The sequence below is a fragment of the Fistularia commersonii genome, chromosome 5 (assembly GCF_037954325.1).
Source record: "Fistularia commersonii isolate RoL2024-O1a breed Wild chromosome 5, RoL_Fcom_v1.0, whole genome shotgun sequence".
In the NCBI taxonomy this organism is placed as follows: domain Eukaryota; kingdom Metazoa; phylum Chordata; class Actinopteri; order Syngnathiformes; family Fistulariidae; genus Fistularia; species Fistularia commersonii.
The window spans coordinates 17,486,335-17,505,970 of record NC_141288.1 but is presented as its reverse complement, the minus strand read 5'-3'; the positions used below and the strand labels follow the sequence as shown (position 1 = coordinate 17,505,970).

The following is a 19,636-nucleotide window of genomic DNA, read 5'->3' as shown; positions in this document are numbered from 1 at the left end:
GTTTTACAACATGAATATTGCCGTATTTAATACAGCGCTACCTGGTAAAAAGGCCAGCCAGCAAAAGATTTCTTTGGAGAGCAAAGAGAGATTGAACCTTATTATTTTCATTCTTGAAAAGATATATCTTCTATGTCTTTTATATGATATATGACTTTTCTCTCTGTGAAGGACCAATAATGAAAGTGCCAAAATTCAATTTAGGCTTACATAACACTTTTTACTGCTTTTGATACGTAAAAAGCTTTAAGAACCATAATACGATGGTGGAAATTCGATTTATTCAATGCCATTTTTCCTTCGAAGACCGTGCTGGCGCTGAAATACAGCGTGATCTGTTTTCCGACAGGGACGCGTCCGTGAAAGGTGAAACACAATGGTCAATGGTAAGTCACCCCCCCCCCCCCCCAGGCCGCCTGTCAACTCACAATCAAGTGCCACCTCCCTAAAATAGCGAATGCACCTGAGCCTCGGTTGTTCGCTTGTGGGATTGTTTGTCTGAAGACGGGGCGTGCGGGGGCTAATTCCTAGAGAACGGCAAAACCATTTAGCTGGGTCAAAGCCGGGGTGAAGTGCACACGCGCGTGAAACATGTATGACCGGTTAATTTTAAAGGTGCAAAGCGAACACAGGAAGACATTTCCGCAACTGCGAAACGCTTTCCCAATCCAAACACAATTATTTAAGAGGGTGGTTGGTTAGAAGTACAAATCTGTTTGCTTAATTGGAGACCACAGTACCGGATCGCAGCTGCTAAAATAAGCAGTGTGAAATAACTAATAGAAATAGAGTGTTCAGTCTATTTTCGCAGGGGATTACTACGATTTGAATTATGTGTCCAAGTTGGATAGCCATTGCACGATTGCACGCTTTTAAGAAATGATTGTGTCATCTTCACCGAAATAACTTGGTAATTTTAACAGTTTGCTCTGACATCAGAACGTCTTTTAAACAGAGTGGATGCCTTCCTGCCACAAGCAGTGGGATGTGCACACCACTGTTGTTATACCTTGTTATAGTACTTTGCAGAAAACACTCCTATTCAGTTATAAAGCGCTCAGATCATCATATCAAACCATACACGGGGCTCAGATGCTGTTTTCTGCATCTTGGAAATGTCAGAACGGGATTCGGCAACACCTTGAATTCATTAAGAATATAGTTTGCTTTTGACCACGTGCTTTAAAGCGTCAAAAAGATGAAGGTGGATCTCACATCCGAACTCCTCATCAACTAAATTCTTCAGTCGTGTAAACACTCGTTGATAGTCACGCGGGGAAAATATTCTGCACAGCTTTCTTCCGCTGTCTGAACCCAGCGCCGTTCCAGGAAGCAGCATGTCGCTTACGTACCTCGGTAAACAGGTACGGTTCTGCTTGACTTTGACACCGCAGCTCTGAAGTCTCCTCTCATTTCCGCACAATAGTGTCGTATTATTTCACACATGTCCACGATTATAACCATGCAGCAAAAGAATTAAATGAATGAATGGGGTATCAAAGAAATGTAATATCTGAGGGGTCCAAGCCAACCGAAGTATGTGTGTGTGTGTGTGTAATAGTGTAATGGTGAAATGTGTTGTCAGGCACACACAGGTAGCGTGAAGGTGTGTCTGACATTAGAATGAAGGTACCTTCTGCATTATTCAGACGAATCTGTCTCCTTTGGTTTCCCATATTTGTCTCCTCTTTGTGTCTTCCTCATTTCTATCCTCATGTAACCCTCATTTCAAATCTCTTCTTTCCCCTTATCTCTCCGTCTCTGACACCATGTGTGTTTTTGAAGATCTTTCAGCACTTTAACCTTCAAGAGATTATCACATATCTGCACCTCGTGAGCTTAGATCAGCCTTTTCAATGTCGTATCGCCCTCCTTCTTCGAAGCGGCTCATTATACTCCGCCCGCACACACAGACACACACAGACACACACAGACACACCGCAGATCGGCAAAATTATTTCATCACCGCATTCTTTAATTATACATGAATGCAACATTGAAGCTCTAATTGAATAAATGTGATGACTCTTCTGTTCTATTACTGAACGTGTTCTTTAGCCAGAAATGAATGAATGCAACGGATTTAAGAGCTGATCACATGAGCTCTGACAGTTTGTCATCAAGAGACGGCTTGTCAAAGAGAAGGTTTCTTATCGAGGAAGATGTCCCTTGTATTTGTGTCTGTTTTAATATACTGTATATACAGGTACATGCTGTCTGTATACCAAAATGTGATCTTTTTGTTTTCTAAAGGAGTACTACATCAATTTAATACTTTAATACATTATGACATCATCTATCCATCTATATATCTATCTATCTATCTATCTCTCTATGAGTGTATTTTTTGATGTATTTGTGAACTTACACACAGTGCTATTTGTTTTGCATCCTTCACTTTTCAAAAATCTTTCATTAATTGTTAGCCAGTAGATTAAGCTTCTCCTTGCTCCATTTTTTCATAATATACCCCCCTCTAAAAGCAACTCTGAAAACAAAACAACAAACCGCTTTTAGATGTATTATTTCTATTTTTGTCTTCAGATACTTACTTAGGACCAATAAATCATATTTTTCATTGTGTGCATTTGACCTTTAGGTGGAAACAGCTCTTGTAAGCCAAATTCATTGAAATTAAATTGAGAGATCTGTGGTACTGTGTGATCCCACTTGCTCATTGTGTCATCATCTCATCAAGGCAAAAAGAAAAAAAAAATGCATATATGTCATGATCAAGCCTGCCTCTTCGTGCACTTCTTTTATTTTACATCCATCAAGTTTCCTCTGGAAAAATTCTGCAAAAATAATTAGTATACCGTCTATCACATTTCTTGGTGTTGCAGGAGATAGATCTCCAATAGGAGAAGCCAGTGATTTTATTTTGTTTTATAAAACCTATGATACTCACTTTTGTTGAACAAGTTTCATAATTTAGCCAAGTAAAGGCTTTTCGATAGTTTGGAACACACTACAGATAGCTACACAAAAAAAATATTAATGAAAAGGATTAGAGTTTTGTGATACATTAAATTCACAATTCAGTTTGATAGAAAATCCAAGGCTTTAGATTTGGGAGAATAATTGTTGTCTTTAAGGAATGAATGATGAACATTCGTTCATTTTAAATGCAAACTGCAGATCCTTAACAACACAACTAGTCAGTGCAGTCACAGCAGTATTGACTTGATCTAACTTTCAATTTTATGATGCGTATCAAAACATTTTGAATCATTATACTGCAGCTGTAGTGGCATGCTTACACACCAAGGTTTTTCCTTTCATTATTTTGTGATAGAGAAAGGCCACTGTGGTTCAATTTTGGAACTCTGTTGTTCTACTGTATTCTTTGAGGATGGCAAGTTTGCAGACAGAAAATCAGATCACAATATCACATTCACCACTTATACATGGAAAAGACCAAAAAGAAGACGTTAGTGTAGCGTTTTAGTCAGGAAAACAGCGGGGTGACGGTAAAACGTCTGTTTAACGAGTAATAGCTGTTGTTGGCCGCAGCCACTCCACACGAGCCTGCAATACAACAAACTGTTCCCGCTCAAGGCCAGGTTAAAAAAAAAAAAACTGAATTAATTACACCCCATACTAAACCCACATAATCCGCAGTAACCCCAAAATCACACAGAAAACAAGCATCATCATAAACCCCAACATTCGTGACTTGCTACAGTATGTTTCTTGAATACTGAAATTCTCATACTACTTAAATCAAGTCACAACTATCATACCTTTTTACACGACTTGATGTGAACACCTAAATAAAAATAAATAAATGAAGAAATAAACAAATAAATTTAAAAAAAAAATTACAAAATCCATCACACTGAGTCATACACAAAGGTAAAATTGCAAACTGTAAGAAACCAGTTTTCATTATTATGCTACTAATGGTTGGAATTTAGACTCCCAAAAGAGACAGATGTCACTTTAATAATGCTGCATGACATATTAACAATATTATTTTATATATTATTAACAAATCATATTTTTAACATATTTTCAAAAAAATCATTATTATAATCCGATCACGCAAATGCACCAGCGTCCAACTCGACGCGAAGGAGCGACATTTTTGACCCTCGCGAGCTGCCGTAGTCGATACCCGGAAGTTGTGTCGTTGTCATCGGCTGTCACCTAAACAATCAACATGTTAGCAATGTTTGAACGATAAATATCATCACTTCGTGTCACTTTTTTCAGGTCAGCCCGGTTTTTCTACACAGACCCAATCTTGGGCGTTCGACGGTTAAGGAGACAGGACTGGGAAAATAGAAAGTTAGCTAATGTTAGCGGAAATTGTGTAAGGAGGCTACCGTTTGACTACTAAGGTTCTGCGGCGCACTGCCACATCGTCACAAACAGTCGAACAGGGCCGCAGACACGGTTTATTACTGTTTAGAAAGATACAAATAATTTTCAAACATTTTTAATGAAAGATGAGCACTCTGGGGGCACGTTAATGTAAGTATTACTTCTAGCAGGTCGTAATACAACAGCCTTTGGTGTAATGTATCTGTATCTAGTCGATAATCTCTGAGTGCACAAGTTCATTACTCTTATGTTGTTTATGTTTGGATGATTTTAGAGTTGTTTCGATTGATAACCTAACTTGGCATTTTGAATTCTTCTCAGGGGCTTAGGTTTCACAATGTCCCCTGGAGGGTCTGCAAGTCAAGAGAGGCAAACTGGAGCCAATTAACAAGAGTTCACATCTGGATTAGAATCACTAGCTTTCAGAAATGGCTCGGGAGGAAGAGGAAGAAAAGCTGACTCCTGAGGGACCCAAGGAGGTGGATATATTTACATCACTGCGTTGCCTTGGTTACTTGTCCAGCGTCAACCTCCTTGTGGCTGTATGCGTTGGCATGTATGTGCGCTGGGAAGTGACAAGTGAAGCTATGATTCTGGTCATCTTCATTTTGGCCCTTTTTGTCATGGGAATTGCCAGCATCCTCCATTACTATTTCGACATGCAGCAAGCCAGCCAAAGCTTATTCCATCTATGGTTTGGCTTTCTGCTCGGCCTCCTGTGCTTCCTCAACAGTCCTGCCTTGGATTCAAATATCAAGGAAGTGGTAGCTAACTACCTCCTGCTGGCCAGCGTGGTCATGAAAGCAGTATGGGCTGTCACTGAGAGAATTTGCCGTTCCATCAATTACAAACCTGTTTTGCTAAGGTCAGCTGAGCTCCTGGAACTCCTGGGATTTGGCATTGCAAGCACAACCATGCTTCTTCACAAGTCAATGGCCATAATAGGTTTGGTAATGGCCCTGGGTACTCTGATTGTGGACCTGAGGGTGAAATCCTTTCTGGCTTTGCCAAATCTGATCAGTTTTGCCTTAGTTACCTCGCTTGTGTTTTTCCAGGCCCTAGGCATTACTGCAAACCCCTATGCCTTAGGCTGTTACCTGGGCAGGCTGCTGTGTGAGCCTGTACTGGATGTTTATTTTAGTGGACTGGGGCCCAGTGAGCGCTGGATGCCAGTGCTTTCCCTAGGGAAGGTGTGGAGAAGGCTGTCGCTGCTGCCTTTAAGTCTGATTGAGCTGGCCTTCATTGTTCTGGCTGCCCGAAAGGTACATTCTTCAGCATTTTGTATTTTCATTTTGTAATCATCATCTTTTTTTTTTTTTTTTTCCATTTTGTTATCTTACGACACTGCATTTTGATAGTACAATTCAGAAATTCTGTTTGGCAGGCTTGCATGTTTTAAAGCTGTCTTAATGAAACAAATTCTCTTGTGTCAAAAAGCTGGGCCACTTGGAGCTGTGGTATCTGGTAATTCCAGGCTTCTGTGTGTTTGGCCTGTTCTGGTCCATCTGCCACATAATTCTGATGATCACATTATGGGGCTTCCACACCAAGCTGAGCGAGTGTCAGAGAGCATGGCGCACCCAGCGATCAAGTAGCCGGAGTCTGGACCAAGTCATGGCCTCCAGGGGCATTCGACACTTTTGCCTCATTTCAGAGCGACTGGTGTTCTTCAGCGTGCTGTCAACAGTCATACTGGGGGCCGTGTCATGGCAGGTAGGAGCCCTTCAACTCTATTAACAAATGTTTGTATTCTGAAATGACAATTTCCAAGTGTGTTAATCACATTTTCATTGAGTCATTGACTCCTTTTTATTCTGGCTGTTGACTCAGCTACTGTCCCAAAGGGCAGAGTCAGTGCATCCCCCCAAAATAGGGATAAGAGACACATAATTCCCAGTGTCCCTGAAAGAGGTGAATACATGCATGCAGCTAGATTTAATTTTACTTTTTGTTTGTTTTAACTTATGCTATGAATTTCACTTTGTACGACAGCTATGAATAGAAAGAAGACTGTTGTCATTTGTGTTTTGCCTAGCCTTAAGAGCATTTGGGGCGTTTTTTTAATGTTTGATTGCAAAAATTTAAGAAGACCTCTTATGGATGAATAGTTCTCTTTCAGACTTTATTTTGGTAAATTCTTGGCTTCTACATTTCTTGAGTGAATGTACATTCCTGCTATGCAGTCTTTGGATATTTTAATTATCAATTTGATTTGCTTTGGGGTTTAACAAAATAGCACAAATATTAGTGAGATCATTATTTGAATCCCAATGTAATTACATTTTAAAGTTTAACCAGATATATTTGCGCAAGACTAACTGAAATGTTTCTTGCAAATATGTTGGTAACTTCTGATTTTTATCCCGGAACTATGTATTAATGGATTATATAAATGGGCTATTTTAATTGTAAGCCTTTTAATTGTTGTCTCATTATCCTGGATTTACATAGTGATAAGATCTGTTGGCCTGGTAATATCCATATCATGGCGGCCTCTTGAGAACGTCCAAAATTTAAGCCTTAAAAAAAAACCAAAAAAAACAACAAGAGATCACAATATGGGTTCTCCTTGAATTTTTCTCTTTTACTGTTGTTTTGAGATTTTCCTGCATTTTAAATTCTTTAGAGACATGCTACTGTCTGTGTACTTAATAGTTGCTCCCCGAGCCAAGGCCCCTCTGCTCTCATGTGGAACCAATTTAATTAGCACTTTAATACCCCTATCTACTTGCATAAAGAGCAACAATAACTTATTTAGCCTTATTAAACATTTACCTTCTGAGAGTCTGCATCGAGAATTGAGATCTGAACATTGTTGATGTCACTTGAAATTTCTGCCCTTAAAAGTGTCTTGGAAAGTGTAATTGCTCATATATTAGTCCCTTATCGGTTGCTATGTGCCTAACAGTGCTATAAATGCTTTTGCTTGTAAAACAATGTAATACTTCAATGTAAATACTTCAACACAGTTTTTATGCAGTTTAGGCAATATATATAGACTGTGAAACTTAAAAGTACTTTGACCGGGCTGGCATGATTCAAGTGATGTATGTTGAAGTATACGTAGATATGTATTTCAAATCCAGCCGTACCGATTTGTCATAATGCTTTCACATGTCCTTGTAGAAATCACTTATCTGATTAGAGTGCAGCCAGGAAATGTGGTGCTTTCAAGTGCATCATTGCTCATGAACAACCCCCTTATCATCCTTTCTTTGGCTTGACGTCCAAGTACCAAACTCTATACAGTCTGTCCATTACTGTGGTGGATTATAGGCAGGAGGTCATTCATATACTTGCATTTAAGGGGTTTCAGCTTCATAAACCAAACGATGAAAACTAAACTGCCCTAGTCTAAATTGTTATACTCTTTTTAGCCACTTAACCATGTAGGAATTGATTTGCATTCTCAGCAACAGTTCAGCATTATGAAAATCCGAGTGGCTCTTTGAGGATAGTCAAGTGCATCGAACATCAGCGACTCAAGAAATTGATTGTACTTAAAGCGCGGGATTTGCCCTGCAATGTCACAACATTACATCATGTGTTTGGAAATGTGCAGTCATGCATATTTACTTGTGAGAAAATAATGTTTCTGAGAATGAAAAAAAAAAATTAAAGGAGGCATAATTTCAATGAAAACCAAAGACTTTCAAGATTAAGCTCATGCACACGGACATAACGTTGTTGTGAATGGATGCTGGATATTTACAATACATTCTGCCAATGTGTGTTTTGTTTCTTGTCTTACAGCGGATTGTGTCTCCATTTAGCGAGGTCCTGTCATGTTTTGTCCTGTGATAATAACACAGTGGCACTCCAGTATTGTATAACTGTCTTGCAACGTGTCACCACAAATTAACCGCATCTGATTGCTTCTTCACAAGCTGCGAGTGGCGAACAAAACTGACTCCGGTTCTTCACGCTCTTTCGCAGCCTTCCGATGGGCTCTTCCTCAGTTCCCTGCTGATGGTGCTGCCTCTGGAATCTCTAACCCACGGCTTGTTTCACGAGCTGGGCACCTGCCTGGGGGGAACCTGCGTTGGCTACGCTCTGGTCATCCCCACAACCTACTGCAGGTAGTGGAGGCCGATTGCTTTTCTGCCTGATTAGCAACATAAGACACAAGAAGGAGCTGAGAGATAACATTGTTTGATTGTTTTTACAAAATTAACATGAACGCAGATCAAGTATCATGTTAAACTGACTTCAGCTCATGGAGGAGAGGGCAAGGATATGTTTCAACCAATGTGTTCCTTCCCTTTCTTGCTTACTGTACCTGCATGGAATCGCTGAGCACCGAATCAGGGTTGTAAATACTCCTTGGACTGCCGATGGAGAATGGAAATCGGGCTGCAGAATTGAAAAAACAGCTGACAACTCCCTTTGTGTCCTCATGGGATTAAATGACAACTGTAATTTGTAAAACCCACCAGGAACACGGGTAACTTTAATCTGTTGTTGTTCCCTTTGCAGAGGCTTTCAATGTGATAGTAAGTAGTGAAAATTAATCTCTTTAAAACGACTTGCAAATTAATCAAGTTATAATTTCTGGTTTGCCAGTAATCCGCCAACAATTAAAGCCGAGAGCAAAACTAAAGCTTGGAACATGATTGCCTGTGTTAAAAAAAACAAAAAAAAACAACAACAAAAAACCAAAAGGACTTAAACGGCACGATATTCAATAGTCTAGAAAAACAACTTAGGAAATGTTTCATTACGTCAAATGTACTTGTGTTTTTGTCCACTTCAAAAACACTGCACTTAAAATAGTTTTATTAGAAATGGAAACATTTTCCTTTCAAGAAATTTGCATTGAGCTTGAATTTTTTTTGATTGTCTGTCTGTACAAACTAATCTCAAGCAATGCACACACACACACACACACACACACACGTGTGTGTATCTTGTTTGTGTGTGTTTACACGGGTAAACATGTAAAGAAGCAACTTTGCCTCGTGCTACAGCCTTTCTGGGCACTGATAAAAATGATCACTTATTCCAACTCCCCTCTCAGTTAACACAAAACCAACTGCATAAATAGGCCAATAACTATGCATAAACATGCCGCTAATGTTCGGGCCCTAAAGGGATCATTCTGGTGCTCCCTCTGCAGCATATTAAGTTGTTTAGTAGGAGCAGTTAGCCGTTAGCTGCTGATGATTCTCAGGTTTCTCTGAATTTGCCAATTTTTTAAAAATTTTATTCATTCATTTATTTATCTATCACGTTCTGATCACACAACCACGTCTCCTCCTTTCAAGTAGAGCGTCGAGCGATCACACGTAAAATTCAACAGCCCCCTCGACTGCTTTGAGATCGCGCCCCTTGGAGATGTTCGGCTGGAAAACACGCTTCATGGCCACTGCTTGTATATCGAACCCTTTGGCTGACGGTTGTCTCTCAGAACATATGCCAGCCTTACTAGTGTTTAACTCTGCAGGTGATTTTGGATGCAGGCCATCGTTCTACTGGGGCTGCGAATGCTCTGTATGCAAGGCTGCATTTACAGGGTCCATAGGGACAACCGGGGGCATGATGAGAATGCAGCAGTGTATAATCGGCTGTTTGATGGCTACAGATCATGTTTTCACAATGACAAGAGCCCCACAGGGAGAGTGGAAAGATAGGGGTGAGAAGGCGAGGCTTGGAGGGTAAAGCAGCGTGGGTGGGGTTGTGGGAAGAAAACACAAAGGGAGGTTGTAAACAGTGAGGGAGGCTGGTGGAAGCAGTAAGGGACAGACACAGTGAGGGATGGGGAACAATTCTCAAGGCAAGGTGGGAGGGGGGTGAGGGAGTTCTGGTTGCGATTTGGAAGAAAGGACAGGATTTAAAGAAAAAAGAAGATGAAAGGGAGAGTGTTATAGGGGAGGATGTGGTCTGAATCTCAAACTACAAGCCTTCGCTCCCCTGGGCGCCGTGAGATCTGAAAAGATTAGATGGGTTTAGACGAACGGTAAGCTCGCCAAGCCATGTGGAGGTTGCAGCATGTCATTTTTCTGATTAAGTGCACTATATCTTTATAGGTGTCTTGACGTCCAAAAAGGAATAAAAATGTTAATCCAATTCCTCAAAAGGGAACCGGTATTAAACCAAGTAATGTCATCATGGGACTGGGAAATATGAAGAACAAAAAACACATTCAAGTCCCCTTTTTGATATCACTTTTGTGAAGATGGACCCTCCACACCCTGATGGGCGTGTAGTTTAACCCCACTTTTCTGGGTATTTATCGCATTTCAGGTAAATCTAATAGCTTTTTAGAATAATATTTCTTTGAGATTTTCAAGTAATTTCAAGTAATTTTGAAGGTCATGGCAGTTTTTGAAAAATGTAATTCATGAATCTCTTGAGAGATTATTTCGTTGAATAGTTTTATTATTATTAGTTATTGAGAATTGCAAAATATGGCAAAACAAAGGTCGTGTATTACACCGTTTTGAAATCGTAAAGAGTTTTCATAAAATTTAAAAGTCGATTCATTGTCCAACCCGGTGTCAATGTGAATAACCCCATAGTACAAGCGCTGGATGCATGGGGGCACATTTATTTCCATCCACTGGTCAAAACAGTCAGTCTTTTATCATTCAAATAAGTCAAACTTTAACCTGTGCCTGTCAAGGTCAGGTTGAAGGTGATTATATTCAACGCGGGGCGGCATATAACCATGCTGTTATGCAGATGTCCATAAGAATGACTTAACAATCCACTTGGCCATGAATAACATCAACTCCAGAGATGGAAAGAAAATGAATGGCTCCATCTAAACGTACTAGCCTTGAGAGAGCGAGATGGAGAAGGAGAGAGAGCGAGAGAGAGTTCAGTGTTGTCATCCACCTGTCATCTGTGTTTCTGTATGTGCTCTTTCAGAACACACAAGCATCCGCGCACTAATAAAATCATTGCGCCCTAACCTATCTTCTCCTGTCACCCCTTTGACTTCTCCCCACCCCTCTTCCGCAGTTTCTTACATTCCTTTCAAACTCGACTCCGTTCACATGCCTGAGGCTAATGTGATTTCCAATAGCAGCTGATCCACCGCTCTTTCTCCCCATCTCTTCTCATCCTCGCCTCTTTGCTTCCCCCCCTCCGCCACTCCAGACAGCTACTCCACCCAGTGTTTCAAACCATCATCTCTTCACTCATTCTCTGTTCCGCTTGCACCCCGTCTCTCTCGAGCACCCGTGTGTCTGACATGCCCCCTTACTTAACTCCCAGCGCCGGAGTGAATAAAAAAAGATGAACACTCAAGGCATTTCCACATCTGCTCTTTTTCCTGTCCAGCGCTGATGGTCTGCCCACTCTCCTACCGCCAGAGCAGGTGCAACAGCTGAATCTACGCTCCACGGCCATGCTGAACAACGTGCAGCGTCTCTTCTCCCACCTCATGATCCAGGCGTTCGGCTGCGACTACTCCACCAGCGGCGTCACCCTGGAGGCCGTGCTGACGAAGCTGCGCAACTTTTTCGATCTTCGCACCGAAGACGGGCCTCGTCATGATACCTATCTGATTTTCTACAGTGGCCATACACACAAAACAACTGGGGCTTGGGCTCTGGCCGGTGAGGGAAACATGAGAAATGTATTCATTTTATGGAATATCCTCTCTTACAATTCTCGTTTACTTCTTATTACTTGAAATTTGTTTGGGACAATTCTCATTTTGCTAGGTTCTCTGCCAATTTGCTTATCATTTTTCCCTCAGTGAATCCCCCCCCCCCCCCCCCCCCCATCCCCCCCGGATTGTTTTTGTCAATGATTGCCAAATTCCAGGAGTAAATCAGCTCTCAATTCTCGTTGCAAAACATTACCTAAAAACCAATCAAGTTATTACCCAAAAGAAACGACCCAAAAAGTAGCAACAAATAGCCTCCAAACTGAATGCATCATGCAGAGAGAATTTAAATACAAATTGAATGAGCTGTTACACATAATATACTGAATAGGCAGATAGTTTATATGTATTTTGAGGGTTTTAACGATAGTCACACTTCTCGTGTGTATGTGTGTGTGTGTGTGTGCTTGTGTGTATGTATGTCTGTTCCTGTTTGCATTCCTGCATATATAATAGTGAAAAAGGGGGCGGGAGGTGTTCCCATATCAGCAAGCCATTTTTTTTTTCAACTTGGAGTTCTTTCAGAGTTAGTTTTAATTAGTCCCTTATTCAGACTTCTGTTTGTGTGTGTGTTTGAGGATTCACTCCAGACATTTGTACTTGTAGTACAAATGCTAGTCATGTTAGTTTTTGTTCCAATTACCTGTTTTGCTCCACTGCAATAGTTATCATCTACCATTAGGTTTGTGGCAAAGATGGTAAAAGCGCTGCATTATTATTATTGACCATTAGGTTTCATACAGTTAAAGCTTCTTATTTTAATCTTTTTTTTTAATTAGAACATTATTAAACCATACGTTTTGTCATTGTTGGTTAAATTTTCACTTACATTGTAATCCAACGATTGTTGCCACTCATGAATCAGCTTTTCTTATCGAGGAGGTATGAAGATCTTTAACTGAGAAAAATCGTTCCAGAACCAAGCAGCTAGTTGAATGTCATTTTTATCTTTTCATGTTTCAGTGATAATTATCACATTTTAATCACAGTCTATAATTGCTTAAGAGTTGATTCAGCACCTTTCTGGCAAGCGTAGCAGAAAATGACACAACAATTACCTCCTGCAAAGTGCATTTGCATCTGTTTAGCATTCTTTTCACTTTCCTCTCAATCAGCTACACAAATCAGACAAGTGAGCCAAAAGAGTAAAAGCCGCCAAAAAAAAAAAAAAAAAAAAAAGGACTCGACACAGGAATTTAGTTTCAGCACAGACGATTCTGTAAAAGTTGCAGACAGTCTGCTCGACACCGCTATTCTCTCCACAGGATTGAGAATCGTATTAGGTTAACACTGTGTCAGCTCACGCTCTTCTTTTCAGAGATTACTTGACGCATTAGCACCGCGTAGTGATGCAAAAGAGAAAACAAAAAAATAAAAGAAGAAGAAAACATCCGCATAAAACATCATCACTTTTGTGTGTCACCATCCTGGAAGCCACACAAGAACATTGGATGATGTTCATGTTTCGGAAAAGTAGTTGATTTTTCTCTGAAATCCAAAAACGGATAGTTGCTGTTTTCAAGCCACTTTTTGCTCAAGTTTTAAATTGCAGACTGTCGGAAAATAGAGGCTTGTCTTCACAGCCTAAATCTCCACTGAGGAAATGATCAGGCCTCCAAAACCAGCTCCACTTTATATCCATTATAAAAAGAAATATTGGGCTTCTCTTATTAGAGTTTTTATAGATAAAAAAAGGAAAAAAAAATCACTCAATTTTACTTACTTACTCTTCATTTTATTCACAACAAAGATATGAGTTGTTTTGTTTTTCGTTTTCTTTTTTTGTATTTTCAGCAGCCCTCACTACCTCTCCAAGTTGGTTTAACCTATGTCACTCAATATGCTAAACAATGAGGGGAAAAAGATAAAAATACTTATCGAACAGATCTTAAAAATTATGGGATATTAATTCGGATCTGAATAATCTATATGTTAGAAAGCATTGCATTCTGAAATTGAGAAAATCAATTCTATATTGAAATTTTGTTTCTATTCTTGTTGTTTTTGGGGTAACAGTTGCACTATAACATCCAAATTTTTCTCTATTTTGTATCCTATTACAATTTTTGTCCATTTGTCCATTAGTCGTTGAGTTAGAGCAAACATATTGGTTCATCAGTTGCCAAGGAAAACTGTGCTTTTAACCTGCCACTTGAACGACAGCCTCTGTTGACGCTGGCCATCTTTAGGCTGTTTGTGCGCTTAAGATGACAGAATTTAAACGGACAGCCATGCGAGTGAAAGTTGACAGGTCTGATCCTTGCAAAGGCTGTTTGTCCATTAGCAGCCCTGTGTCCTGCTGAAATGTCCTTGATCAGACCACTGAGCCAACAGTGGCTATAAAACCACCTCTGAGAGTGAGTTTGATACACGATTGACAAAGTTAACGAATGCTGAGATGTGTTTTTATGGACGGTTCTATAAAACATAGGGATATGTTTTTAAATCCTGACTTTCAGCTGACTTTTATTTTCCTCTGGTTATATCGTCTTTTATTCCCAACCCTGCATCGCTCCCCTTCCTCTGTTTCTTCGCTTAATGTCACCTTCTCTGCCGTAGGAGGTGAGAGTCTCCATCTGGCACAGTTGCTGGAGTTATGGAAAGAAAAGAATGCTGGCCACTGCTCGCGTCTCATCGTCGTCCTGGACGCCGAGAACTCCCTCCCCTGGGTCAAGGAGGTGCGTAGAGCGGAGGGGGCCCACGTCGCCGTGCAGGCAGCCGAGATGGCTGCAGCCAGAGTGGACCCGGAGGCCGGAGACACGGCCTGCTTGGGAGACTTCACCTCTGAATGGGTGGAGTTCAACTGCAACCCGGACAGCGACAACCAGTGGTCAGAGAAGGGGAGAACAGTGACAGCCGTCTACGGAGTGTCCAAACGCTGGAGTGACTACACCCTCCATCTGCCGACAGGAAGCGATGTGGCCAAGCACTGGAAAACCCACTTTCCTAAGGCCACCTATCCCATGGTGTACCTCTCCAACTGGTGCTGTGGCCTTAACTTGTTCTGGCTTTGCAGTGTCTGTCTGCGCTGCTTCCGGAGGTATAAACTAGCCTGGTTCCCCCCTGCGGTGCTGGACACGGGGCAGGGCATTAAACTGGTGCACTCATAGATGTGGACATGTTTATGCACATTTTGTCTCTAGTAGCTTTTTCTTTCATCATTGATATACAATGTGTTCACCGTACTTTCTGGAAAAAAAAAAGTGCTGGGCTTTAAATTCAGAGTGTACCAGGCCACTGTTGGGGGAAGGCTTTTATAATGCCTTAAATAATTACTCTTTATTTGTTATATGACTGAGATTTCTTTTTTTTCCCACTGAAGCCTTGTTTTTTGATCTGTTCCTTTAAATTCCGTCTTTCTTTTTTTTTCCCCCATTTCGGGTTTTTCATAATCACCAACACCCATGAAGAAAGGCCTGAGAAAAATACTGACTTTATATTTCCTTCCCTCTTACAGTATCCTGTTTTTCTCAAGCCAGTGATAATGACACTCCCGGTCATTATGTTACCTGGGTATAAAGGGCTAACTGGCTTTTATTTAGAGCATCATGGTACATAATATGAAAATAAACTAAATAACAAATAAGTTATAGTCTTTAATATAGCATTGATTTAATCAATTTCAGTTTAAACAAAATAAAATGAATTTTATACTTCATAAAAGTGTAGGTCGAAGTGCAATTTGCTTCCAGTTTGCCAAGGTACGCTACATTGAACCGATTAATCAGTTTAAAAGAAGAAGTAGAAATCTTTTATCTGTTCCATGACCAGAAAAATCTCAATATAATTCTGTCCTTCCTGAAAGTACAATATACTGAGAGTACAAGATCAAATGTGTATTTTTCTGGAACTTTATGTTTTTGAAGACCGATTTGCTAAATTCTAAACGGTTATTACTTCATTCCAAAGGTTATGATTATTTTTGTTACAAAATTGTATTTGTCTTTAAAGTGCCTGCAAGAAAGAGTGGGGATAATCATAAATGCATAAATGTTTAGCTCTCCCTGCATTGCGGCGTGTAATGTCGGGCAAAATGACTGTTTACAATTTCCCCTTATTACCAAGAGCCGTATAGATCTGCACAATTCCTGCTTTTGTTAAAGCTCCACAGGCTGCTTCATCTTCTGACATGTCCCTGTCATCATTTGCGTTTACATGACTTAATCCTTAAGAGGCCTTTTCTTCACACTGTCACCATGCAGGTTCCCCTCCTATTGTCCTTGCCATTCCGTCAAGCTGAGAGCTGCCATGCAAAGCTGCAAATCATGGAGAAGCCCTAATGCTTTTTGTTATTGCGCTGACCTTAAGAGGCAATATGATACAGATCTCTCACGTATCCCTTATCTCTGCCGATCGCTGCCTTAAACACATTGTGCTGTGATGATCCCAAACAAATGAAAACTGGCCAATATGGGTCTGAAATTCCCCCATATTTACAATCTACATTTTAGTTTAGATACTGCATATATACTGTAAGTGTGTATGTATATATATATATGTGTATATATATATATATTATATCGCTTTATATATATATATAAATATATATATATAAAGCGATATACATATGTGTGTATATATATACTGTGTTTGTGTATATATATATATATATATAATATATATACTGTATACATGATACAGATCTATTTTCCATGATTTTTTTCAAGTAAATTGCCCATTTATCTGAGACATTGTCCTAGTTCTATGGTATGAATATGATCTTTATCTAGGCAACTTTATATATATATATGTATATATATATATATGTGTGTGTGTATATATATATATATGTATATAAATCTTGTTATCTTAGTATCCTGTGTGCTGCCTCGCCCTACTTTTTGCCATGTAGTTCCCCATGTGCCTCATTTGAGCTGTGGTATGTCAGAAGCTGTTGGTATTACATTTTGTAATGAACATTGATACATATTTTAAGCATACTTTCGGATTTGAATATCATTTCAGAGTGGGTTGTTGGAAATTTAGAAGAAATAAATGAGTAGAAAGGCTAAAGCTAGAGGAGAAGATACCAACATGGCTGGCTTTGCACAAACAAGTAAACACAGACACACCCCTGGAAATGTGGCACGTCGCCCGGTCAATATTAGGACGGGGAATTCTTGAAAAACAAGAATGAGTGTTTGGGGGGGAATGAAACAATACATGACACGTTGTCTCCGAGGCATCTGGCCACTGAGCTTTCACCTCAGTCACTGGTCTCTGGGAGCAGGGCTGTGGCCCAGTGCATGCCTGAAGGGAGCTATCAGCCGCTGAGGGATGTTTGGGGAAAAATGAGATCTGACATCAGAGGGAATGTTTTACATCATCTTGCATCCATTCACACACTACGAGACGAGCAGGAGGAGGAAAGTGTCATGAACCGGAACGACCTATCACTAAACTTTCTTTGCTTGGGCAGAGTAAATAGCAAACCATTAGGCAGGTTTTAGCATTAAGCTGATCACAGTGAGAGTCAGTGAAAAAGACAAGTATAATTGCTCTTGCATGGCGTTCTTTTAATTTCTCTGCTCTGCAAGCCACAGTTATAACTGAGGTCAGGGATTGATGTATACAGCGGGAATCATTTATGAGAATATTAGATTATGGGCCGGACTCATCTCCTAAACTGGATTAGGTAATAAAAGAGGCAGCCGCCTCTGAGGCCTGTGCGGATGTGCTGAGTCAGAGCTGGCCGCACACTCTGAAAAACATAAACACAGATACATGCTTAGATGCTGAACAAATACACACACACACACACACACACACACACACTGGTTCCCTAGCCCCTTTTCTCTCCACAGCTGAATCTCTCATGTGTGCTTAATTGCAGCTTGTCATGGAGTGTTACCTTCTCATTTTGCCAAAGTGATGCGCCGGATGCTTGCCTGCAATTTAACTGGAGAAATAAATGTGCTTTTATATTTATATCTTTGCATGGTAACTAGAGGAGCAAATACATCCGCTGCGCCTGTGCTGTTGTTTAATCAAATTCTCCTGAAGGCACAGCAGTATTTGCCAGTTTTATGCCATTTAATTCAAACTTCATGTCCTCAAACCTTGCTTTTCTCAGATTCTTTGGTGTATAACCACTGGGCCATTCATTAATAGTCATAAATGGTGTTTGAAATCCACAAGAATACTTGGCTCGATAATAATAATTGTTTTTTTAATGCCTATGGGAATGATGTGAGTGTTATGAGGTGTTTTACTTTTTCCATCACTTCTTCACCTCAGTAAGCAGTCTTCCATTCTGAGCTAAATGTTCTAGAACCAGACGTATGCGAAACTGCTGAATGTCCCTTTTTGCAGTTGGGAGCAAAGCAGCGGCAGGATGAGAGATTACAGATTCTTCAGCAATACCGTTCCAATTCTTTGCCCCGCTCTTCAAGTTGCCTGCTCGATGCGGATCCGACATTGAAATGTCAAAGCCATTATCTCAATTTACAAGGGGTGAGGATGCGTTTAGTGGCTGCTTTAAGCATGCTGCACGTCCCGCCATGCAGACAATCCTCTGAAAGAGGCTGCCAAAATCTTGCTGCTCTCTGGCTGGTCTATAAACACTGCGCATTATCTTCCAACCATATGGCCATTTCAACGCAAATATTTTGAATCATACATTATTTGCTCGGCAACTTGGGGAAGAAGCAGGGTCTTGTGACATTCTTTATTCCTCGCCAGGGGGTTGGAGATGAAAATGTTCGACCTGAATCCATTTATTTTTCTCAGGAGACTGATGTTATACAGTGATTTGGAGCTTTTTATCGCATCAAGCTATACATACAAATATGACCAAAAGGAAGAATTCGGCATTTGTTGTTCTGACTCTTGTTTTTCCCGCAGGCCTCGACTCGGAGGCGAACAATTTTGATCCCTTTAAAGGTAGCCGTCAGCATCAGCCAACATGTATAGACTTTTTAAATTCAAGAAACTGATGTCATGAGATTATTCACAGTACAACGAGTAGAGTAACTCAGGGCAGGGATTTATGAGCCGATGTGTGTGTCTGCTGGGGTGTAGCTCGTAGCCTTGGTAATGGCATACGCCTTTCTTTTGACTGAGGGTCAAGATTATCCAAAGATAAAGGAATAAAGTGTACAGCTGGTTTCTCTCTTGGCAAATGTGGCGTCATTTAATGACTTAAAACTGCCATTTTGGTCTACATCAGGGAAAAATAAATAGGGAGACTGGTTATTTTGAAAGCAATCATACTTAGTAATGCTCCATTTTAACCTCAGTGGGTCCATATCTTTTACAGGTGTGTCACTTTTAACCCACCATTAATCACACTGGAATGCACTTGATATTTGGTCTTGTAAACAGCCAAATATATTTAGTATGAGCCAGATGATGCCGATACGCTTGATTCAATTAAAACTGTAAATCGGGGGCTAACAAGACTGTCAGCTCTGTGGGATTGGAGGTTTTGTAATTAGCTTGGCTGTCACAGTTGGCTTGAGATGGGACAAGCCTAAGCTGAGCAGGGCTAGTGAAACAGATGAGTTTCTTATTCGGAGCTTACATCGCGGAGGCCAAGAAGTCTTCTCCTGCTCGATGAAAACACGCCATTGTGTTGTCAGTGAAGATATTTGCATTTCGTTTTAGAATAGGTCCTGGATTTAGTGAATGTGAATGTGAATGCGCGCAGAATACCTGCAGCAATTTTAATCAAACAATCAGGTCTGCTTTATTTGC

General features: G+C 40.4%; 1 protein-coding gene across 3 annotated transcripts; it reads left to right on the top strand.

Annotated features, from left to right (window-relative positions):
* The first annotated feature begins 4,128 nt into the window (after nucleotides 1-4,128).
* Nucleotides 4,129-18,933, top strand: tmem168a (transmembrane protein 168a). 3 transcript variants are annotated; one of them, XM_086147073.1, is made up of 6 exons: nucleotides 4,129-4,215; nucleotides 4,648-5,588; nucleotides 5,764-6,039; nucleotides 8,263-8,405; nucleotides 11,611-11,888; nucleotides 14,501-18,933. In XM_086147073.1, the coding sequence occupies exons 2-6, from the start codon at nucleotides 4,755-4,757 to the stop codon at nucleotides 15,049-15,051; spliced, it is 2,082 nt and encodes a 693-aa protein (XP_086003199.1). In that variant the 5' UTR covers nucleotides 4,129-4,215; nucleotides 4,648-4,754; the 3' UTR covers nucleotides 15,052-18,933. The 3 variants fall into 3 exon arrangements, with proteins under 3 accessions (XP_086003199.1, XP_086003200.1, XP_086003198.1); XM_086147074.1 differs by having other exon boundaries at nucleotides 4,132-4,476; nucleotides 4,648-4,805; XM_086147072.1 differs by having other exon boundaries at nucleotides 4,132-4,476.
* Nucleotides 18,934-19,636: the final 703 nt, after the last annotated feature.